This window comes from Schistosoma mansoni (assembly GCF_000237925.1).
Source record: "Schistosoma mansoni, WGS project CABG00000000 data, chromosome 5 unplaced supercontig 0198, strain Puerto Rico, whole genome shotgun sequence".
NCBI classification, from domain to species: Eukaryota; Metazoa; Platyhelminthes; class Trematoda; order Strigeidida; family Schistosomatidae; genus Schistosoma; species Schistosoma mansoni.
In genome coordinates, this window is record NW_017386019.1 from 99046 (window position 1) to 122323 (window position 23278).

General features: G+C 35.1%; 1 protein-coding gene across 1 annotated transcript; it reads left to right on the top strand.

The window, feature by feature from the left end:
• Nucleotides 1–3857: 3857 nt before the first annotated feature.
• On the top strand, nt 3858–17650 carry Smp_143390 (guanyl-nucleotide exchange factor, putative; the record flags this gene model as incomplete). Its single annotated transcript, XM_018791063.1, has 7 exons — nt 3858–4021; nt 4610–4722; nt 8425–8585; nt 9319–9430; nt 10871–10947; nt 13038–13185; nt 17376–17650. 7 exons carry the CDS (start codon nt 3858–3860, stop codon nt 17648–17650), a joined length of 1050 nt encoding a protein of 349 aa, XP_018645713.1.
• Nucleotides 17651–23278: the final 5628 nt, after the last annotated feature.

Consider the following 23278-nt stretch of genomic DNA (forward strand, 5'->3'; position numbering starts at 1 on the left):
AAAACGCAGAATATGTTTCACTTCCTACCGAGTAATCCTATTACAAGCAAACTAGACAATTCGTTAAAAATGAAGTCTACTCCATACTCCATAAATTCTAAAAACAAAAAAGGGTTCGAGTAGCTTCTACAAAGAAGAGAGACAGACATTTGTATCAGAATACTGTTTTGAGCACTATAGTTTATAATTACGCATAATTCCATACTTTCAGCTTATTTCTGAACTACTATCATTTATATAGTTCCTTATCCACTCACACCTTGTTCACACTTATCTTTTTAACATATTAGTATGTTCTTGCTTAATAAGTACTTCAGTACCAGACAAGTAGACTAAATGGTTATACCTTAACTATTCTTCCATGAATATTGTGTGCTCTGCTTCTCGACCTACATTTTTCTCACACCTGTTTCGGCCACCTTGAGATATCCCACCCAAAACACATGTGGAACGAGTGACTTCGTCCTGTAATATTATTAAAGCCTCAGATATTCCAAAGGGATATAAGGTTGCGGTTTTTCGAAGCTCCCAACTTCACACGAATCCATTCTGGGCTATTAGTTGAAAGTCGCAACGCAATCTTCATAAAACGAGCCAACTGTGATATTGACAACAGGTTTCTTACTAAAACCATCTACATTCATATCACATAAAATATCAACCCAGATGAGTAATTTGCTACTGTGAAAATTATAACTTCGTAACAATTTGATCATGCCTGTAAACCGGCATGCCTCGTGTAACAAACTGTTATTTAGGAATAAATTATAATTACTATTATGTGTCTCGATTACGCTTGTTAATACTCTTCTTACAAGCATTCACTATTGAAATGGTTTCCGATAGAAAGCTGCTAGCGTCTGAACAGCACTAATGACACAACCACACGCAACTTATTTTATTAAACCTTTCGAAGGCTTCATGAGGTAAATTCGTGCGCACTTCGTGGTACCATCCTTTCTACTCATCGCATCGCATGCCACTTTTCACAGCTTATCAAGAACCTGGACGTTGGCAATTACTGATTTTGCACTATCCAGTCATCAATCAGAGATTTTTAAAAAAAGAACTAGACACAAACAATACACGGAGACAAGAGCAACAGATGGCCAGAAAAAGTTTAAAAAAATTGTAAATTGTAAGGATCAAGAGTGCACAAAATACAAAAAGAACCGATGTACTCAAAGTAGCGATGATAAATTACTTTCGAAATAACGATACTCTTAGAGAGCAGTTTGACTAAAATAATTTCAATGAGAGTGAACGCAGTAATCTTGATTAGTAATAAACGACCAAAACAGGAAAATTAACTTAGCGAGGAAAGATACCACTGTTCACTTTAAACATCGAGCGTGTCCAGAGGATAGTACACAATTTAAAATAGCGTAAAGTGTTAAGTGAAATAGAAAAGTGAAGAAATAGATCTCGATGACCACATAGTCCTTGCTTACATTGCCATATAACGTCAACTAGCGGCCATTTTTGCTAGTGCTTGGTGTTTTAACAAGTTTATTTCAATGATCCATGTAAACAACACGTAGATGAAGGTACTGTCATACTGTATATTACCATGATAAATACATTTGGTGCGAACGTAGAAAATAATATAACGGGGCCAGAATTTTTTCAGTTAGTTCAAATCATTGAGTTCTCCTGTGTAAGGTAAGATGCTCGCATGTCTCTCGCAACCAACGATAACATCCTTTATAATAGAAATTTGTAGCGTCTAACTTACTACTGAACATTTTCGTGAATATCATTCTTTCTACTGATCTAAATATATTTATTACACTTAGGGTATGAACTTGACTTGTTTAAAATTTCTATTTTTGATTTCTTTTAGTTCCGTATTTTGCATTTAATCCTCTGAAACCCTAAAAGTTGTAGGCTTGTTGAGCAAAACGTAATCACAGTTATTCCACAAAACTTCCAAATACATATGTTGCGGATATTTTAATTGTAGTTATTGGTCAATCAAGAATCCTTCAAGAAACAACCAGACTAGGAATTAGGGGTCTTAAATTATTCAAACTCGAATGCTGTAAGCAACTCGAGGAGCCATCAATCATCGCCAAAGATCACCTGCACTAGTGAACTACTCATGTAACAAAAGACTTTTCGCATAATTAGCAGAACTCCAACAACCTATATATCAGAACAAGGAAATACCCAGTTATTAACGGGCAAAACATTCCCACATAAAAGTGGAATTCACACAATGTACGCCTCTTTTGTACTATCACATACGATTCATGAGAAATATTACCAGCTAATACCTAGCCTCCCACAAATAGAACCATATTCCTACCTATGCTGTGGATTCGAGATGCCTGTTCATCATTCACCCAATATTTGGCTACTCTTTACACTACCACCCACTGTTTCTAAATAAATATTTTATCACAGTTATCATATGTTGTATCATTCTATGTTATCTCTTGCGAATTCGGCAAGTAACAGAAGTGACTGGCAGGAAACTTTATTGCAGCGATTGCTCTCTCAATGTATACAATAACCAGATGCTACAGCTAGATAGGGAGACAGTAGTGTGTACTAAAGACATTATAGATAAGAAAGTCAGAATTTGTTACAGAAAGTTCAGGGCATTTGACTGCAGCCTTAGCGATAATGTTCAGCCTGTTACCGAATAAATGTGGATTGTCATAAAACTGGAAGTATTTGATGGTCACCCATACTAAGAAACCAAGGTCTAGGCGGGTCGTGTCAGCTCATGGTCTAATTAACTCGATAATGGTACTTGAGATGGTGGCTTTTGAAAGGGTGGTGATGAAAGCCGTTAGAGCTCTATCAAAAAATAAATCAATGCTACTAAATTCATAGATAAGTGTGAGAAACATCTTTCTCCACGGAAAATATACTTCAATTAGAGAACTAGGTGTCTTCCTTAGGTATCAAAAGTTTAGTAATTATTTGAGATGAATCAGTATGATAATAAATATTACCAGCCAAAATCTGAAGAAGTTCCAACCTTCCTAAAGTTGCCAAATATTAATAAAAGAAAGTCATTTTGTTTTAGCCCACATAAATATACGGCGTTTATTTAAAGCTCGTATGGAATGGACTATGATGGTAAGTATTTATAGTCATTTCTATGTGCCGTTGTGGAATTTTCTTTCGCCTGATTATAATCTGATAATTACTTTTATTTAGAGCTTACCGTCGAAGAAAAAGAAAGGCTACTCTTCATTAGACAGCAAAAGACTCAGGTTATGAAAAATATTGAGGTAACTGTGTCATAATCTTACTTTTGGCAGTCTCTGAAGCTTGAGCTGAATGACATAACAAGCCAGATTGAAAACCTTGGGTTCTCTGTCGATGGGTATTTTCATTTATTCTTCATAATGGTTTGTTAGGGAAGACCCATCTGTCAGACGGCTTGCGTTTGGCTGCAAGGAATTCAATAGAAATCAAAAACAGGTTTGATCTACTACTTTCACAATTGTATTTGCAGGGTCTGGAATATCTCTTTGACAATAATATAATTGGAAGGTCCCCGGAAGACGTCGCGAAATTTTTTATTGAACAAAATCACAATTTGTCTAAACATGCCGTTGGCACCTATATTGGCGAAGTGTAAGCTCCGTTCATGAATTTTTGTATGAAACTGCTTTCCACTATATTATTCTTGAAAGGCTTTTTTGCTGACACACAGCTAACCTTCTCGCGAATCGCAAATAGTAAGATTTAAGTGCTCATGCAGCAAGTGGTGTTGTTATTCCATGTGTTTGGTGTTTACTAACATTCAAGTTAAGTGTATCATGACTTCACGTCAGACAGTTACGCGTCAAATATTTATGGTCTAGACGAAGGAAATCACCTGTGACTTAGGAACATCAATGTATTCAGCTCACAGTGTGTCCATCATAATTTTTGTTTTTGGTACCCAATATTTAACTTTTCTGTGTACTTTTTGTAGTTGTAAGGAATTTAACATGCAAGTTTTGGATGCATTCTCCAAGTTGCATGACTTCAAGGACGAAGAGTTTTTACCGGCTCTCAGGTGAGTAGTGAACTTTGTGTTTTTGTTTTTGACCTGTCCCTAGGCACTTATTCAAGTTTCGTGGTTCATCATGCGTGAGGTTCTGCTCATCCTCGTTATGTTCACTACTGGTCTTAATCTTTTCCCATGTTCCGCCATACTTGTGAATCATAAACGCAACTTATTTGGGGTTTTTGTTAGTATGTAATCTTACTGTGCATGAACACTCAACAAGTATACTACTGTGTTGTAATCCACGCATAAAGTCGCTCACAGTTGCATTCCTTATTAATCTTTTAAATCTCCTGTTCTTAATACCATTACATTACACTGTATAAATGGCTTGATAAAAATTTTATGTAATGTTTGGTGAAATTAACAGTTGTAAATGGTACCCATTTGCCTGAAGGACAGTTATTAAAAACTTACTAATTGTTCAACGTTAATAGAACACAATTAATTCGCTGCTTTCATTTCCACAAGTTTCATTAAAAATACTATATTAACGATTGTTAAAATCTTGTTATGTAATCATACCTGTAATTTTGCTCACCATCTACATTTTTTATTGGTATGTTCCATTTTTTTACTAAAGCTTCTTCTTTTCAGACAATTTCTGCTTAGCTTCCAACTGCCTGGGGAGAGTCAGAAAATCGATCGCATTTTAACGAGTTTCTCTGAACGCTATGTAGAGCAAAATCCTTCAGTATTTAACTCGCCACGTATGTTGATATGATTTAACACGTTTTATTATTTTTTTTGCGCATGTCAGTCAGCTACAATGTAGGAACAGGCACATATATGCATCGGTCCAAATTGCCACACCTCATTAGTACAGCAACATGAACACCAAATCCACAGTAGTTATATATATATATATATATATATATATATATATATAATTGTATACAGGGATATACTACAGGAAGGAAGAAAGATATGAAGCAATTTAATCTCACTTCAAGGTTTATGTACTTCTGAGGTACACCTTTCAATGACAGACACTGCCACAGAACCTCTCGGTCTACAGAACCAAATGCTTCTTTTAAGTTAAGAAAAACTATCATTGTCGGACACCAATAAGCATGCTTATGTTCTAACACCTGACGAATAGTGAATATGTGGCCGATACAGCCACGAACAGGTCAAAAGCCAGCCTGATCTTGTCGTGTTAGAAGTTCATGAGTCAGTTAGGCGCACGATAATTATTGAGGCTAGTATTTTAGATGCTATATTAGTCAAACTAATCCCTCTATGGTTATCACAGGATGATTTGGACCCCTTCTTATATATTGGGACAACGAGTGACTGAGACTAGTCGGATGGAATTACGTCCAACTCCTATATTTTAGCTAAAATATTAGTCAACCTGATCGTTAAAATTGGATCACTATTTTTAAAGACATCTGGAGCCAATCTCTCTGGACCAACTGCTCATCCTCGTTTCATATTAGCTATAGCCTTTTAAACTTCAGCTAGAGTCTGGGGCCTATTTCAATCTTCCATCCTAACTGTCAGGGAATGGTAAGTAACTGTAGAGTAGTTGAAGGTTGGCTAAACTTTTATAAACTGTTCTGTCCATCGTTTTAAGCAGATAAGAGTTTCATCTTTTTCCGAGATTGTCTCGCTTACACTTGTCTTTATCTCACTTTTTTATTGTTTTGAAAAGTTGTCTGGTGTTACACAGCCGCTGCCTTTTCCATCTCTTTTACTTTCGTTGCCCACCACTGCTCAAGGTCGTTCCTTAGACTTTTGGTTAGTCTAGATCTGATTTGTTTACCTTCTTTATCGTGTTCAGAGCCTGACGGGATGAATTTACGGAAATCTATCAGTGCAATAGACTTAACAGAAATCCACTGGTCCTTCATGACCTTGCGGTTCAAATCACTAATAGATGTTACTGCTGTTTCCAAAGCTGTTCGTATAGCTTTCCAAGCAGCATCTACGCCAGAACTGCCTAAATGTGGACTCAGTTGTTCCTGGAACTTACTTTTGGCTTTGTCGTCCCTCAGCCCAATTCTAATGGGTCTTCTCAGTGTGATTTTTCTGCGTCCAATGAGGTGCAAGCAAATGTGTGCTCGTATAAAAGCGTGACCAGAGTCTAAACACGTATTTCAGAACAATCGACAGTCATCTGTCGAGCCTCTCCAACGATAACTGGTGGTAATATGGCCTATTTGAGTCCATCATTGGTTTGGTGCAAGGGGTCGCCATGTAAGACGATGTCCCTCCTTATGCTTAAAATTGGTGTTCGCTAAAAATAAACGATTGTCCGACCACGATTGCAGCAGACAATCACCATTATCTGTTCGTTGAGCGGAAATACTAAAATACCCGTCTAAATGTCTTTCTGTTTGGTTTAAGCTACCTACTTGGACATTAAAGTCACCTGCTACAAGTACTACGTCTGAGTATTTAATTTTGAAGAAGTTCAGAAAGTTTTCTGAAAAAATTATCTTTCACTTCATCCGGGCTGCAGTCAGTGAGAGCGTAGGCAGAAACGACGAGAAGGCAACGACGTGTCCCTATCCTCCCAAGTTCTTACAAAGCCGTTTAGTCGAACAACACAGGCGTCTGTTAACAAGGATCCATCCTAATAGTGCTTGTTCGACCCTCGTACTTAGTGCTATGCCTACAACCGCCAGTCCACGAGAACTAGCCATCAGGTCGCCAGATAAACATAGGGTGTATCTCGTCGGTCCTCCGTTTTGGCGAGGTGAGGTCAGGTGAATGAACACACTAAGACCCTGTGATAGAACACTCCACAAATGCCCAAAATGAAGCAGGTGATGTCCTTATGGGACTACATTATGAGCCTACAACCCACATGGCAGTAGGGCAACGTTATGCTAAGCAGTCCCATTGGTAGCTTGTTGCTAATATAGCTCTGTTCATCATTTGTTTGGAATCAGGGTTATTCGACTGCGTTAGATAGACCTTGCTTGTCCATCAATATATTTTAAGAACCGAATACTCTGGGTTAAGGATCTACTTGTGTTATCAAACCAGGAAGCCTCAAGGGCTTGTAGGAACTCTACTGAAACCAAGCACTTATTTGTGGATAATTTCGAAGGACCTCAAGCGGATTTACTCACTGTTTGGATGAAGTAATACAAGTGCACCCATTGCTCATCTACGCTTTCCGGTTGACTTATCACCAGCTTTCAACTTAGTTTGGTTTGATATTCAGCTGCAGTTAAAATTACAACCAATCTAAGTAAATAACTCCAAGGATGATAAATTCGTCGATCAGAGTCCATATTGGTAATCCAAAAGAAAATCCAGTTGTGAATACATCCATTCCCTTGGTAGTCAACTTCAGTACAGTTTATTTACGTTCAGACCACATAGATGATGTCATATTTGTGATCAGCACCAATATCCAACACAATCCTGACCGAGAAACTCGTGTATCTAGATAGTTTTGTAGTGGTACCAACGTGGAAAATAAATTCAATCCATGTATAATGAAAATCTCAACGGTTTATGCCAATCTGAATCATCTTTGACCCGGTTGTGATAATGGTTTATTGTAAAAGATTAGGTTTACAATACATCGATGAAAGTAGATCTACCCTGTGGTTGTGAAACCTGGCCACTTAAAATCAAGAATGTTCTTTGTATTCGACCGCAGTCTCTAAAAGGTTACTCGCATTCAGCGGCAACACTGTATCCGTAATATTGTGGTTCGGCAATTTGTTTCGGTGAATTGGTGATAATTCAGTTGGTATCACCATCTTGAACATATTTTAAGAATGTCTTCTCAATGGCTTTCATACTTGACATTATTTGCTAACGCTGGCATTGGTTGTGGAGAAAACAGAGGTAACCAATTTATAAAAAAAGTTCGCGGGTTAAAAAATAATCGTAAAGGTCTTGCATCTATCGATTCACTACGACTCCTAGGTACGGATCCTACAAATTATGCGACTTAGTGACTTAAGACTTATCAGACAGTCAGAATAGTAGCCAGTAGCAATCATACTACTATAGGCTTATATTACACCCTTCATAAAAGTGTCATAAATTTTCTCAAGTGAAAGAAGTCCTTGATTTTATTGTTAATGGAACCATCTATCTGTTATCAAATACTCTTGTTCATTTGAATAATTGGTTGTAATAACCTCTATTTCTTCATAATATTGTCACTCCATTTTTTCGGTGTGCCCATTGTACTAGTTTATTTTTCCTGTAAATTAATAAATAAGAATGGTGTAGTTTGCAACTAGTTTGATTACTAATCACTTACCATGACACAAAGTGTGGCTCAGGTTGGTTTACTAACTTGGTCACACTAATTTAATTATAGTTTGTATCAAAAATCAGTTGGTTCTCACTTTTTATTCTTTCCATAGTTTTCTACATTATTATAATTGAATGATGTATTAACTTTTTGTATCCACCTATCTGTTTTTGTCTTCCAGACGAGGCTTATGTACTTTCTTACGCCGTTATTTTATTAAATACTACACTACATAATATAAATGCAAAAAGCCAGAATCTAGGTTTAGCAGAAGAAAAGACATTTGTGCGTGCCATGATGGAATTTGATGAGGAAACTAACTTGTCTGAAGATCTTGTTCGTGTAAGCAATTTGACCCGATCATCATCATGTTTGTTGTTTTATTCAATGGATTGTGTTTACATTCTACTCCTATCTATTTACTGATGCCAATGAATCAGTATGGGTGGTGTCGAATTAATATTTATTTTGCTCAACAGTATTTAGTTCACGCCATACATTTTATTCACCGAAAACCACAACATTCGGTTGTGACTTGGATTTTTACTCTTTAGAATCTGTGTATCGGTAGTCTACTGTTTAAAGCAATTGCTTCAACAGCCTTCAAATGCCCTAGTATAGCTGAGGGTGAGCAGAGCACGCTCTTTCTACCCCGAAATGCTCTCACGGACAAGCGTTTCATAATATTTGTGTGGGTTTTGGTACTGCCGTAGTGCCCAAACCAAAGCAAGTGGTTTTCATCGGGGGTTAATCACCGAGTGTTTGATGAAAAATTGTAATGTAGAAGGCAATAAAACATCAAGAGAAGGGCGCTTTCAATGGTGTTTGGTGACCGAAATCAGTTCATACACCATTCGTTTTCTCAGGACCCTGTACTCATTACACCACTGGCTTGGAATCTATTTGTGAAACCAGAGCTAGCCTTCACACTTTTAGTATTCTTCAGAGCTATTGACACAAACATGTATTTGAATAATGAATAAACTGTACTTTACATGTATTAGGTTAACTAGTTTTAGTATTTATTTCTCAATAATTTTACCTATTATGTCCATTATGTTACTTTTCTTTACAGAAAATTTATCGTGCTATTAAAACTGAACCACTTCGTCCAGTTTCTGACGATTCATCTGTATGTGGATCTAATCAAAATAATGGAATTCATAAAGGATGGTTATGGAAACTTGGTAGGTCTTGAAAACATTTTTTTAAAAGTGAGTAACGATAACAACAACACTGATAGTGGTTGTAGTCACTGATGATAATCATGATAAAAATTATTTGGTTAACCTTCATTGTTTTCTACATCTAATGTTGCTATTTATATCAAATTGATCATGCCTGCAAACTGGTGTGAATTCTTTAATTCTTATTTTCAGAATATATATTATCATTATTTATCTAACACCAAAAACGTGGTTGGTGTTGGAGATGTTAGATCCCCAGAACTCACTTGGTAAAAGCCTTACTTTTGTAATTTTAATTTAAAAATTTGAATTTCTGGTTTTCGCGCCAAAAGCGCTCTCTTCACCTTGTTGTATTTCCCACTTGGGAGGATCGTAAACGCTATTCGTTCGTTGTATCTTTTAGTATGCTATTTTGTAACGCTTCCCAAAGACAATTTTATGTTGTATATATACATTTAATTTATGCCTGTTGAATCGCTTGTGCTTCTGGCTGCTTGCGGAACATATTTCCCTACTTCGGACGTGGACTTCTCAATCTAGTCAGCGGGGCTGGGGACGCATCAGAATAGCTAGCTTATTAGTCTTTGGTCACAAAGTATTGTTCCGTTCTCAGATTGGGGAACTCGTAATCGCTTCAAGCATAACAAAATTAGCGGCGAGGCTAGTGCAAACATGGATCCCTTAAAAGTGGAATTATTGCTTTAGCAGCAGCTGAAACTTATCCAGATGTTAGCAGATGCAAAAATTACGCCTAACACTCAACCAAGCACTTCTAATCCTACTACTACTGTACCTTCAGTTGATGGTATCGCGAGCAGTATCTTTGAGTTTCAATACAATATTGAATCCAATGTCACATTTGACATGTGGTTTTGGCGTTATGAAGACTCATTCAAATTTGATTTTGCTAATCAAGATGATGTTTGAAAGGTTCGCTTACTGCTTCGGAAGCTGGGTCCTAGTGAACTTGATAGATATTGTAACTTAATTTTGCCTCTAAACCCATGTGACCTCTCATTCTCGGACACCGTCCAGTCATTCAGCCAACAGTTCGGAGATAACTTCTCACTGTTCAACACACCCTATCGATGTTTGAAGCTGACTATGAACGAAGGTGCCAATTTTCTGACACATATGGGCATCGTCAACCGCGAATGCGAACACTTCATGTTGAAGTCGCTGACTGAAGATCAGTTCAAAGCCCTCATTCTCATCTGCGGTCTCCGAACTCAAAAGTTCAGTGACATCAGAACACGGTTGCTTAGTCGATTAAACCAAGACTCTAAACTCTCTTGTTCCGTCCTTAGATTAGGGAACTCATAATCGCATCAAACATAACAGTTAGACACATTATTAACTTCATGGGCTGATGTCACGTATCAAGTTGGTTTAAATAAATATCCTGTACCTCAGATGTATATATTTTCTATTTTGTTGTAGGTGGTCGGGTTAAAAGTTGGAAAAGACGATGGTTTGTACTCACAGAAGACAGCCTCTTATATTATCTTACTCCCGATGTAAGTAATATGAGTTGTTTATAATATTTCTTTGTAATAACTACTAATCCTTCTTTGTTTTTTGGCTATCATCACTATCTTGTCGATCGATTTGCCACATTTACCTAATCTTATCATTATCACTCACTAATGGTCCAAATATAACGTAAGGAATGCATGGGATTGTACTTTTGCGCGTTCATCACATAACCATTTATCAATTAGTATATATTGTTCAATAGTTTGGTTAACAATTAACAACTGTTAATGAAAACATGTCTTACGATACATTTATTCATTGTTTCATGAGAAACCGTATGTGATAACTATCCCTTTTTATTGTTTTTATGGCAGTCTGAAATAACCTAACCCCACGTCAATTGATGTAGATGTTTTGGGAAAATCTGAGCATACTACAATAGTAATAATCATATAATCCAGCTAATAAGTGCATATTTGTGTTCTATGCTTCTAGGCACACTGAACTCACGTTATCACAAGACGTTTACCTAAGGCTCATAAAGAGAGAACACCGATAAAGTAGGCTAATTTCAGACGTAGACATGGTTATACTGACCAAATATCTACCCTTCGTTGGGTTCGGGAACGTACAAATACATACCAACGATAATGGTATTTCTTAACTTTAAGGTACTATTCAACTCGATTGACCGAAAAGTTTTATGACATCATCTGTCATTGAGAAGCACATTAAAGGATTACATCAGCTTCGTAAATTCTCTCTACTTGAACACTACTAGTGAACTCTAAAATCTCTGGCAAACTTTCATCAAAATCATAAGAGTTGTCAACTTCCTTCATTTTCATTTAACTTTGTCACACACATCATTTTGGAGATAATTTTTGTCGTCTGACTTTGCAAGAAACTGATCTACCAAGAGGTTTACTTGTCGAATTAGAATATGTGAACGACATCGTACTGTCTGTTGAAGACGAGTGACAAAACGCTGAGTTCCTATGCTTTTTTTATTGTATTTTAACCTTCAAATTTATCATTTTGTGCAACCTATTTTCATAATTATCTATCTTGACCTAGTTTATGGAACGCTTTTGCTTTTAAATGATTCACTTCCTAAAATAAGAGTAACATTTTAGTATTATTGTTGGATATTTTTGTTCCTTTGTTACATATAACGCTCGATTTTCATGTAACACGTTTACGGGGAAATATTCTATGTGTGTACCCTCATCGAAGCTAGAATGGATCCATTAAACTTGTTTGTAACCCACTTTTAGTTATTAAACCTCCCAATTACCAATTCGACCACAAACCGTTAAGAAATACCGTCAGTAGCAAACATAGATCTCTTTCTTGAAACTCTTTTTGTTTTATTTTTCAAGCTATTGATATTCATCTTAAAATTTTTCTTAGACTATCTAGTTTAAAATCTTTTCGTTCGCATTAGGTGGTTTAAGAAATTCAGTAAAAATTCGCGCCTAACCGAGGTTTCGTGTACATTAACACTCGTCAGCAATCTTAAGGGAACTGATATACCCTGATGGATTCAAACTTAGGTCGCTTAGTTTCACATTTTGAGACATCACTGAGCTATTCGGGTTGAGACTGGTCGATTGGATTGAGATAGTTACATTAATTAATTTCTGAGTTGTGACCTATGTTGTATTTATCTAGTCCTTTAAGTGTTGGTCGTTTTCTGTCAATCAAGTTGTGGTGTGTCATTAGTCTTAGTGATCGGACATCGCATGCACTCTGTTGGGGTGTTATGTATTTGTAGTTCCCTTGAGATCTCAGGTACGCCTTACTAATGTGTGCCAACTAGCACGAAACCTAGGTCCAGTGTTTCCTGCTGACTTTCTGCAACCACCTAACATCTCAACATAAAGCGCACGATGTCAAATCACTAAGACTAGTGACGACATTCCAAATTGATGGATAGAATCCGATCACCACTGATGTACTAAACAGCCTCGACATTGGCCACTATTCAATGAATTAATCAATTTGAATTTTTAACTATATATGCTATCCATCAAATAAACATTGTAAACATTCTAATTGCTATTTCCGCCGATTTTCTGTAATATCCTATTTCTCTTTCAATCTCATATTTTTTTTGTTTGTGGTTTAGCGTTCTCGTCAAACCAAAGGTGTTATCCCACTGGAAGGAATCAATATTCGACTAATACATGATAAAACAAGAGAGTTTTGTTTCGAATTATATTGTCCACGAAATCAATTAGTTAAATCGTGTAAAGTTGAAAGAGAATTAGCCACAGGTAACCATGTAGTAGTAGTAATATATTTTCTGATATATGTGTTCTACTGAGGTTTTACAGATTTTAAGTCCCATTAGCTTATGTGATATTTAAACAGGGCCTTTATTTCTAGCCATATCACCCAATGTCTTTGACTATTGGTTATGTTCTCTTATTTCTCTGAATGTTCTTCATTATTTCTAGTTTTCTTAAATAATATCAGTAAATATTTTGAAACATATTTTACTGACTCAAATTGGATCAAGTTGGAAGGAACAATCGGGAGCGAGAATACCAGTTAGTATTGTCACTTCGTATAATTAACACTAGACCAAATAAATGGTGTAATTCCACCAATTCTATAAGGTTTTCGTAATCATATATGGAACTTAAATCTAAGATTTTGTAGTTTATCCAAACCGATTAATCATTGGAACCTTATAATGCCGTCAGTCAACTAATTAATAGGTTCGATGATTCAACTTGGTGAAAGCATTCAATTTACAAATATAATTAGCTTCTTGGCCAAGATTCTACTCCACTTATTCCAAACTGCCAGACAATCAGATATAATCAACATTAGACCTGGCACTATCTATGTCGTTCCAAGTTACCGCGTCGCGTCAGAACAGAAGGAGGAAACAAGAAATGTCAGAGTTGTAGTAATAAGAGTATCAATAGTGGTCGAAAAAAGGCGTATACAATATGATTTAAGAAAAGAAAATTAGTTTGTGGAATAAAAAGTATAAAAGTATTTTTGAAAAACTCAATATCTAGGTGCAAACAAATAATGAATGCATCTGAGTCATTCCAACCTATTCCTATCCATATCACTCAGTGTCTCCAACTACTAGTTACGATAAGCTCACGAACCCTTACTAATTAGTTCACACCTATCAACACTACTCAGTCTAACAGTCATTCACTTCATAGAATAATGCCTTGTCTTGGTTTTGCCGAAATTAGATATAAGCAACATAAGACCTACATAGCACATATGTGTATCGGTCGAATTCGCTGACAACCTGGGGGTTATCGAGAGTGTAGTATCATCAGCAAAGAAGTATAGTTGAATAAATAAGCTTGTTCACACTAGGTTTTTGAATAATTTTAAATAAAATATTTGATTAATCTAACCAATACAGTTCATTCGAGTTGATTGGGTTGATCAAAACAGATGGGGTTTTTCACAAGAAAAAAACTATGATGCATCAAAAATGTAAAGCACATATGTTTATTCAAACTTTCTATACGAAGATTCAAGTATTGTCTGAAATCTTTTTCCAGGACTGACTTTTTGATAAAGAAAACCCCAACCACTATATATAAATGATCCTTATACTTAACGTAGACACTGTAACTTACTTACTTTACTTACTTACGCTTATTACTCCCAATGGAGCATAGTTTTCAACCTATCCTAATACGTATGACCATAAATTTCCTACATGTATTCATAAAGTTAGCTGTGATCAACGGTTGCTGATTATTAGTTAATATTACTCAGAATCAGTTATAAATCCACTCAATGTTTATCTTACCTTGTAGTTTAGAGCTTTAGTCCCATTATTCCTTTACATATATCTTTTCATTCTGTCTTTTCGAACTATATTCATAATAAGCAAAGATGGATAGTGACTAGCAGTGGAATCCAGGACGCGCTTTTCGTCCTATTTGGCACATATGCCAATTAGAGACTGACCAGTTGTGCAGTCCTAAATATCAATGTTAAGATTCAAACAAACAATACTAAGTGAATCATATTCATAATGTTTAGTTTTTCTCATTATGATTACAACTATTACTATTCTTTCATCTCCTTTACTAGTCATCTCATCTTGGTAATATGGTATGGCAACTTGAACTAACTCACACTTATATGAGACTCTCTACACACACTGAACATGACCGGTTAATTCATAACAACAAGAAAGAACAAAATTATTCCAGTAATAATTCAATTAGAATTTTCTTATTTGAAAAAAAAGAAACCTCATTTCAATGATCGATATTAACAGTAGTTAGTCAATGCGCAATAGATCTTTCCTTGTCATTCAATGATTCAATCATAAATAGCATATTTTTAATGAATAACAATTAATTTAGGTGGTAAATTCAATCAATCAATCAATTAATCTGAACAAGTTAATCAGATATTGTAGTCAAAAGTTTAATTAAATTTTTATTGAATATCTATATGGGTTCACTATTGTGTTTACTTGGTAGTCAATTATTAATCAACTGTGTGTGATTATTGAGTCCATGTGTATATATGTCAACAAAGACTGATTGAAATTCAGTCTTACATTATCGACAATATACTGTGTTGAACAAGTTAGTGATTATGTAATCTGAAGAAGTAAAAGATGTCATCGAGCTCTAGTCCCAATGTGAACATCGATACTAAGATTTAGACACATTCATCTAACGAATCTTAAATACAATGAGATGCATGTTCTGAATTCCACTGCTAGGTTTTATCCTTGTGAATCATTAATTTATTACTGTTAATCGTCCACTTCGGTAGTATTGAATAATAATATTAAGTTGATATCGATTGCATAAACTCATGACGGGGGCTGGTCTTGTGTGTCTGCGTCAACACCTGAACTAAGGATAGGGAGTGAAGTAGTCGAACGCGTCGACAACTTCACTTATCTTGAAAGTCTGATCAGCCCTAATGGGTTGGTGTCTGACAAAATCTCAGCACCGATTCAAAAAGCTCGCCTGACTTTTGCCAACTTACATCACCTATGGCGAAGACGAGATATCCGTCTACCAATTAAGGGACGAGTATACTGTGCAGCAGTTCGCTCTGTTCTACTTTGCGGCTGTGAAACATGGCCACTCAGAGTAGAAGATACTCGTGAGTTACTAGTATTTGACCACAGATGTCTTAGAAATATTACTCGCATCTGCTGGGATCACCGGGTAAGTAATAGTGAGGTTAGACACAGGGTATTAGGAAATGATGGTAAATCAGTTGATGAGGTTGTGGATCTTCATCGACTGAGATGGTTGGATTACGTGTTACGTATGCCTGAACACCGATTACCACGACGCACTATGCTGACTAGTGTAGGGGATGGTTGGAAGAGAGTTAGGGGCAGCCAAACCAAAACGCGGCATCAGTGCTTGAAGTCACTAACTTCTAGTATGAGCCATGTTGGTAGATTCAGGCTACTTGGTTGAGGTCCGCGTAACTATCGTAACTAATTGTTGGAGACTCTACGTGACATGGCTCAGAATCGATCACAATGGCGCAGGTGTATACACTCTCTGTCTTCCCTTAAACCGTGACATTAAAATTGCTTCATATCTGCCTTCCTTCCTATACTATATCGTTATATACAACCTATAATTTATATACTACCACCACTAAATTAACTACTTCTATGAATTCGATGTTCATCTTGTTGTGCTAACGAGGTATGGCAACTTGGATCGATGCATGAATGTGCCTGGTCCTACGTTATAGCTGACTGACTGACTGAATAAAAGATAAATGTCTTTTTGTTAAATAACCCTTCATTATATAATGTCTACTTCATTCTTTTAGAGAATGATCCTGTCAATCATTTGTAAATTGAATACTATTTGGCTTATATATAAATGAAAACACCTTATGTAGTAGAGAACTAACAATAATAGACTGGAATTCCGTGTTACAGTTTGAATGTTATTTAGTGGGGAGAAAATCATATTAGAAAAATTGATAATGACAACAAAGTTTAGTCTCTTGAAAGCAATAGTTTGTTCAAAAAGATACACTTTTATTTTTTATCAGATTCTGTCAGTAAGCCATAGATTAGATTAATGCATTCTCTGTGCAGAATGATATTAGAACACACTGATTAGACCAGTTTTAGCCAATCAAAGCTGAAAGATAGCTGAAGAATAATCTACAATATTCTTGCATGTAAATTATTAACTTACTAACAGTTTTCGCACTTTGGTTGTTACTCCCGTTCAACCTTGTTTATTTGGAATAGAGTTTTGTTCCTGTTCAACTGTGTTCTGATTTTGGGGACTAGCCAAGTACAATACTTAGTTCGTATAGCAAGTGATTTTAACACACTCCAAACTGATTTCCTCATAGAGGCATCTTTATCAAAATGGTGCATTATTTGTGTATCTCTTTAGCTTGAAGTAAAAATGTATCTCCAATACTTATATGCTGATGTTTTTTTGCTGTTATTGTAAATTTACAGGTCATCAGCATACCGTCTACAGAATGGCTGCACCTACACTTATTGAAAGAGATGAATGGATTCGTATGTTAGAACGTGTAACACATCGTTTAGCTGAACGACGTGGTACACGAAGTATTAGTGTCGATTGTACCGGTTCTTCTAGTTCTGCTACTATAGGATCAACTAGTCATCATCACCATCGTTTACCACCTCCTGTATCCTCTTTATCATTAAGGCGTAATGGAGCTGGAAGTCAACCGGATTTACCTAGTCAACAATCTGTATTAAATTAATTCAAATAATTGGAGTAGACCCAGTAGTTACCATTTCATTTAATTCTGTTGTAAATGCTTATGTAATCATGTGTTTTGGTTGTGGTGGTGGATGTGCTTCTAATTTCGCGTTTTATTCACCACCTCGCCCCCACAATACTCTTAAGATTCAATGTATCAATTATTATTTATGATAATAACAATAAATATTGTACACAATCAAATTACAAAACATTTAGTTGCATACATATGGTTCTCTAATGTTTATAATTCATTCTAAATAAGTTTGTTGTTTTTTGGTTTCCACATTCTTTTTGTTTTCGTCGGTGTTTCTTTTATCTAATTAAAGACTTTTTGGGAGGGGGGAGTTTCTTTTAAATATTCATTTTGTATTTATTTATTGTTTGTTTTGTAATTGACTTCACTTCCCTTCCTCCCGCCCTCTTTCTTTCTACCTCTTTGTTGAGGAGTTTTAATTGATTTCAAAAGTTTAATCCAAAGAAAAACTTATTCATAGAGGGGATTCACAAAAAAAATAAATAAACAGAACATAATCTTTGATAATTAATTTTAATGAAGATTATAGTTAAATATACTTATTTATACCTGTGAGTAGTATGTATTTCATATAGCCAAAACAGACCGATGAACACATGTTGAAAAAGGGAAAAAAAGACAGTAAATTCAATATAAATTTTTGTGGAAGAAAATGTGACACAATTTGTTTTTCTCTCTGTTCCCTTTTTGATCCCATTCTCTATCTTTCCTTTTTTTTAAATTCCAATATACAATAGTCAGATCGGTATACTAAATTCTAGTTATACTGTATGTGTTCCCTTCTTATTTTATTTATCCAGTACCAACATCTTGGTTGAATACACTTCTATATATTTACTGTACACATTGGGTAATTCTATGGGGGATTTTTTTGTTCTCGAAAAATTAATTTTTGTGTTTCACCTTGGATATTAATTATGGGTGTTATTATTATTACTATTATTATTATTATTATTATTGTCAATTTATGATCGTTCTTTATTCATATTCATTTGTGATTTGTTGGTTACAAGTAAGTAGTCGATATTATTTGACTTCTTATATTTACATTGCTATCTTACCTTTCTATTAGCGCTATCACAATCTGGACTATCTTTATAATTATAATTCAATGTTTGTTTTTCGTTAAATTGTCCGGTCTCTTTTTTCCCTCCCCTTCGTCTCCGTTCTCTTTTATCCTCAGGTATCAAATTGTAAACAAATTCACAGTTGTTTTTTTTCTTTTGTTTTCTATGCTTGTGTGTGTGTGCTTACGCACTCATTGTTCGATGCACAAAAAGGAAAAGAGAAGTATGAAGTGTAATTTACACTTGCTCACAATTGTAAATATATTGCAATAAATCAATCTATTTTACTAATCATGCTAAACGTTTTAAAAAAGAAATAAAGAAATTTATCTACTTATGTTGGGCTTTTCATTTCTTTTTTTGACATTAGATCGTTGTCGGTATTGTTAGATGGATTGTTTGTTTAATATATTTTATTTTATTTATTTAAACACATAAATATTGGTACAAAGGGGCATCAGATATACATGCGCCGCACAAATCTCATTTGATTTGTGTGAGGGCTGTGATACTGCCCAGGTGCCCAAACTGAAACTGGTGGTTTTCTTAGGGGACCACACCCGGAGCCTTTGACCTAAAGATCTGATCCATAAGGTAGTGGAGCATCGTGAGGAGATGCAGTCCCATGGTAGCCGGTGACCAACGATTGATTCATACGTCATTTGTTCCCTCAGGATACTGGATCCCATGTGCACCATTGGTTTGTAATCAGGGTTTTCCAATTCCCCTAGGTGGACTTTCAGTGTCCACCGGCCTGGTTAAAGCGCTGGACATTCGTTTTTCGTCCTCTCAATTTCGTAAACAACAGTGATGCCTCGAGAAGGTAATGTTTAGGACTTCCGTGGCAGAGGCTATATACGCGTGGCCATGTGCGAGCATTTCGACCGTACCAAGGCATTTGGGGACTTGTTTAATATAATTCTATTTTGTTTTATTCTACATATTCGTTGAACATTAATAGTGTATCAGCTTTGGTAAAGGGATATTTTCAGATGAATGTGTACTTTTGGTTGATATTTTTCTAACATATGAATAAATTAGTTGTAGTTTTTATTATTACTGTGAATATTATTGTTAACTATTATTGGTTTGTGGACACTAATCATTAAACCTTACTGTTAGTCACATTTACAAATTAGTTTTTAGCTGGAGATTAGTGATTGGTTTAATTTTTAGGTTATATTCATCAGTTTAATGTCAGTTACAGTACCATAAAAATACTAAGAAACATTGGCTAACTGATTTATCCTTGTATAGAACTGAATAATGCACATCATTAACCCTACTATAGGTCGAACCCACGAGCCTCAGGTCTCACAATAAACAATTAATCATTAGAATCATTGATTTGAAGTTCATTGATGTGATTTCTAGTATAATGGATTTACGATATTATGCGACGATTATTTTATATCATCGATAATAATTATCCCAATCCTAATTTGCCTAAACTCCTCCAGTCACGATTACTCTTTAAAGCTTTAAGTAATTCATTAGTAAGCTAATTGTCATAGTTCAGTTAAAAAGTTTTATGGTGATTGATTTATTGATTAAAATAAACGTGTACTGTTAGTACTGTTAGAGCTGATCAATCATTCTCTCAAGATCAACTGATTTGACACTTTGATAAAATTCACTTTTTAAAAAGTATGCTAACTATTTTCACTAAAATATCGAAAAATTTTCAAATTTCGTTTCATTAAATACACAAAATATATTACAAACATAATAAGTAAAACTGATTCGCGCACGATTGTTGTCAAGGTAGTTTGCAAACTGGATTGACAGTGTTAATCGTTTTATAAATCTGTTAAATGATCTGTGTTCAAAAAAAAGAGTTAAACAATAACTTCAAATTTAGCTTTTGACTTATTCTATGCTCATAGTCGCCTGAAAACTCACACTTTTAATCAATTCAAGTTACTGGTTTAATTCTATTGGCTAAAGATCACTTACAGCTGGTGCCTATTTATATGTAATCAACTAATACTGGTTGTTTTATATAGTTAGGATCATTAGTCAAATGAAGCTAGACCACTGTGGAAACACTGGACGGCCGTTCCATCCTATTGTGGGACTCCTCAGCAGTGCTTACCCACGATCCCGCCTCGCGGGATTCGAACCGGGGACCTACCAGTCTCGCGCCAGAGCACTTAACTGGTTGTGTAGAAGTGTGTTCTATAAATTATAACTAGTTGTGAATAATTTCTTAACTCATATTAACTTACTACAGATTACATTTTATTATGATACAAATTCAAAGTATTGAAGCATTTGCGAGGCCCTGATGAATATGATCAGTGTATTGCTACTAAACAAATGAAATCTTGCATAAACACAGATTATTCTATCTGGATTAATTTCGTTTTGTCTAGGGTTAGTTCATGTCGTGCTCTTTTTTTCAAAACTCAATTCCTACAATCAATTTTAGATAAATCAGATTTTATACCGACAACTAAATTATTGTGTTGAGAAAAACCCACATATAAGTTACATAAATCAGAGATTAAAAGTAACTATTTTTTCCATCATAAATCTTATTTTCGTTGTTGAGTATTTCTTGTCAGATTGTAAATAAGGACACGAAATTTACTTGACTTTTGCATGTATTGATGATATTCAACTATGTTCTAATCTTCTGAATTGTTCATGTCACTATCTTTTTTCTCTTTCCAAACTTATTTCACTGGATTATACTCCTTGAATAACATCTTCAAACCCTAATCTTCCCAATTACTGCTTATACTCATACTACTTCTACCACTATGGGATTTGAATCGACAACTTCATCTCTGTGCTAATTTGGTGTGGCAACTCGAACTGATGTACGTACATACGAAGTTCTACGTTGTGACTGACTGGTTCAACTATGTTCCGTAGATGGTTTACTCTACAAGATTGTGAATATTTTGAAACTCCTTCAGGTTTCTAATAAATGGTTGTCATTCAGCAGATAAATCTGTTCATAATCTATGGTTGATCTCCTTTCAGTAAATATCTATCTGTAAAAGGTACAGTGACTCTGAACTTCACTTTGTGCATTTCAGCGTACTAATAAAAACAACCATCATATCCTTACTATTGACTAACTTTGAAGGATCATTCTCGGAATTCCGGTGAAAAGCCATAACTAATGGAGTTCAGTCTTGTCGGAGGTTAGATAAATGTTACTAATGGAAATTGGTGGTTACAAATAAATGAATAATGTAAACCGTTGGATGGTCTAACTGAGTGTTTTAGCGGTTAAATAAGGCCTGAAAGTTGTAGGTTTGATTTCCAACAGAGTCGTATATTATCACTGCTGACTAGTTCTATAATGAAGCAAATATTCTGTTCAATGCTTCCTGATTCCTACTGGTTACTATGTAGTGAACAAGAACACGAATGGGGACAATCGAATGTATTTAAGCACAAATTACAGACTATCTCACTAAAATCTGAGAACCATGTACTAAATAGTTAATTTGCAAAATAACAATCCATCGTCTCAAACTTGACTGTCCCTTTTAGCAAATATCAGTCCATTGTCTCAGATTTCATTGTACATTCATTTTCATATCGATTGCGTCCCGTACTTTCACATGTTCCATCTTTTTCATTGTCTTCTCTAAGTGTGACTTATTTTCAATTACATTTACTGCCCCAAACTTGAGATAATATGATATAAGATTTTAATTCATTTAATAAATTTTGATTGTCTAAGACTATTCATGTTCTTTCAACTTTAATTGTTGGTATCCTCATGATTGATATGCGTATGTTGCATTTTTGTTTTCACTAGTTCCTCTACAATTAAAGCTTCTATTATTTATCTGTATATGTTTGAATTTTCTCATTATTGATTTTAAGGACTGAATTTTGATCAGTCTGATGATTTAAAGACGAGTCATTGGCTATCAGGACTCAATAACTCAGTAGATAACGCTTTCATAATTTTAAGAGAAAGATACTGAGTTCAAGTCCGGGTGTGAATATCAACACCAAGGAAGATATATTTAACTGACGAACCTCATGTAGTACGAGACATCCCTCCAGAATTCCACTGTTAGCCATTGTACATCTTAATTATAATTGTGTTGCATAATTGCCGTCGATACCAACTTGTACACATCATGAACTTTTGTCTTAATTTAAAGTATAATTCTTATCATCATGTTTTTGTTAGATAATAAACTAATCGATTTTCACATCATTCAAAAGGTGTTATATATATTGAAATGGACCACTGTTCTTAACTTTAGTGCTTAAACGGATTGATTTTTACAACTTACTTTCTTGTACAAAAGTGTTTAGTGAAATACAGATTAAATCGTGACAAGTTGATATTTGTTTGATTTACTGTAAGTGATAAATATTGATTAGACCCGACTTACTAAATTAATTTCACAAACATGATACTACTTTATACACGCTATATATTACTATCAAAAACCAAACGAAATATTTTAGTAGTTCTATATAGTTGATAATATAAGTCAATTGAAGCTAGACCACTATGAAAAACCTGGAAGCACTAGACGGCCGT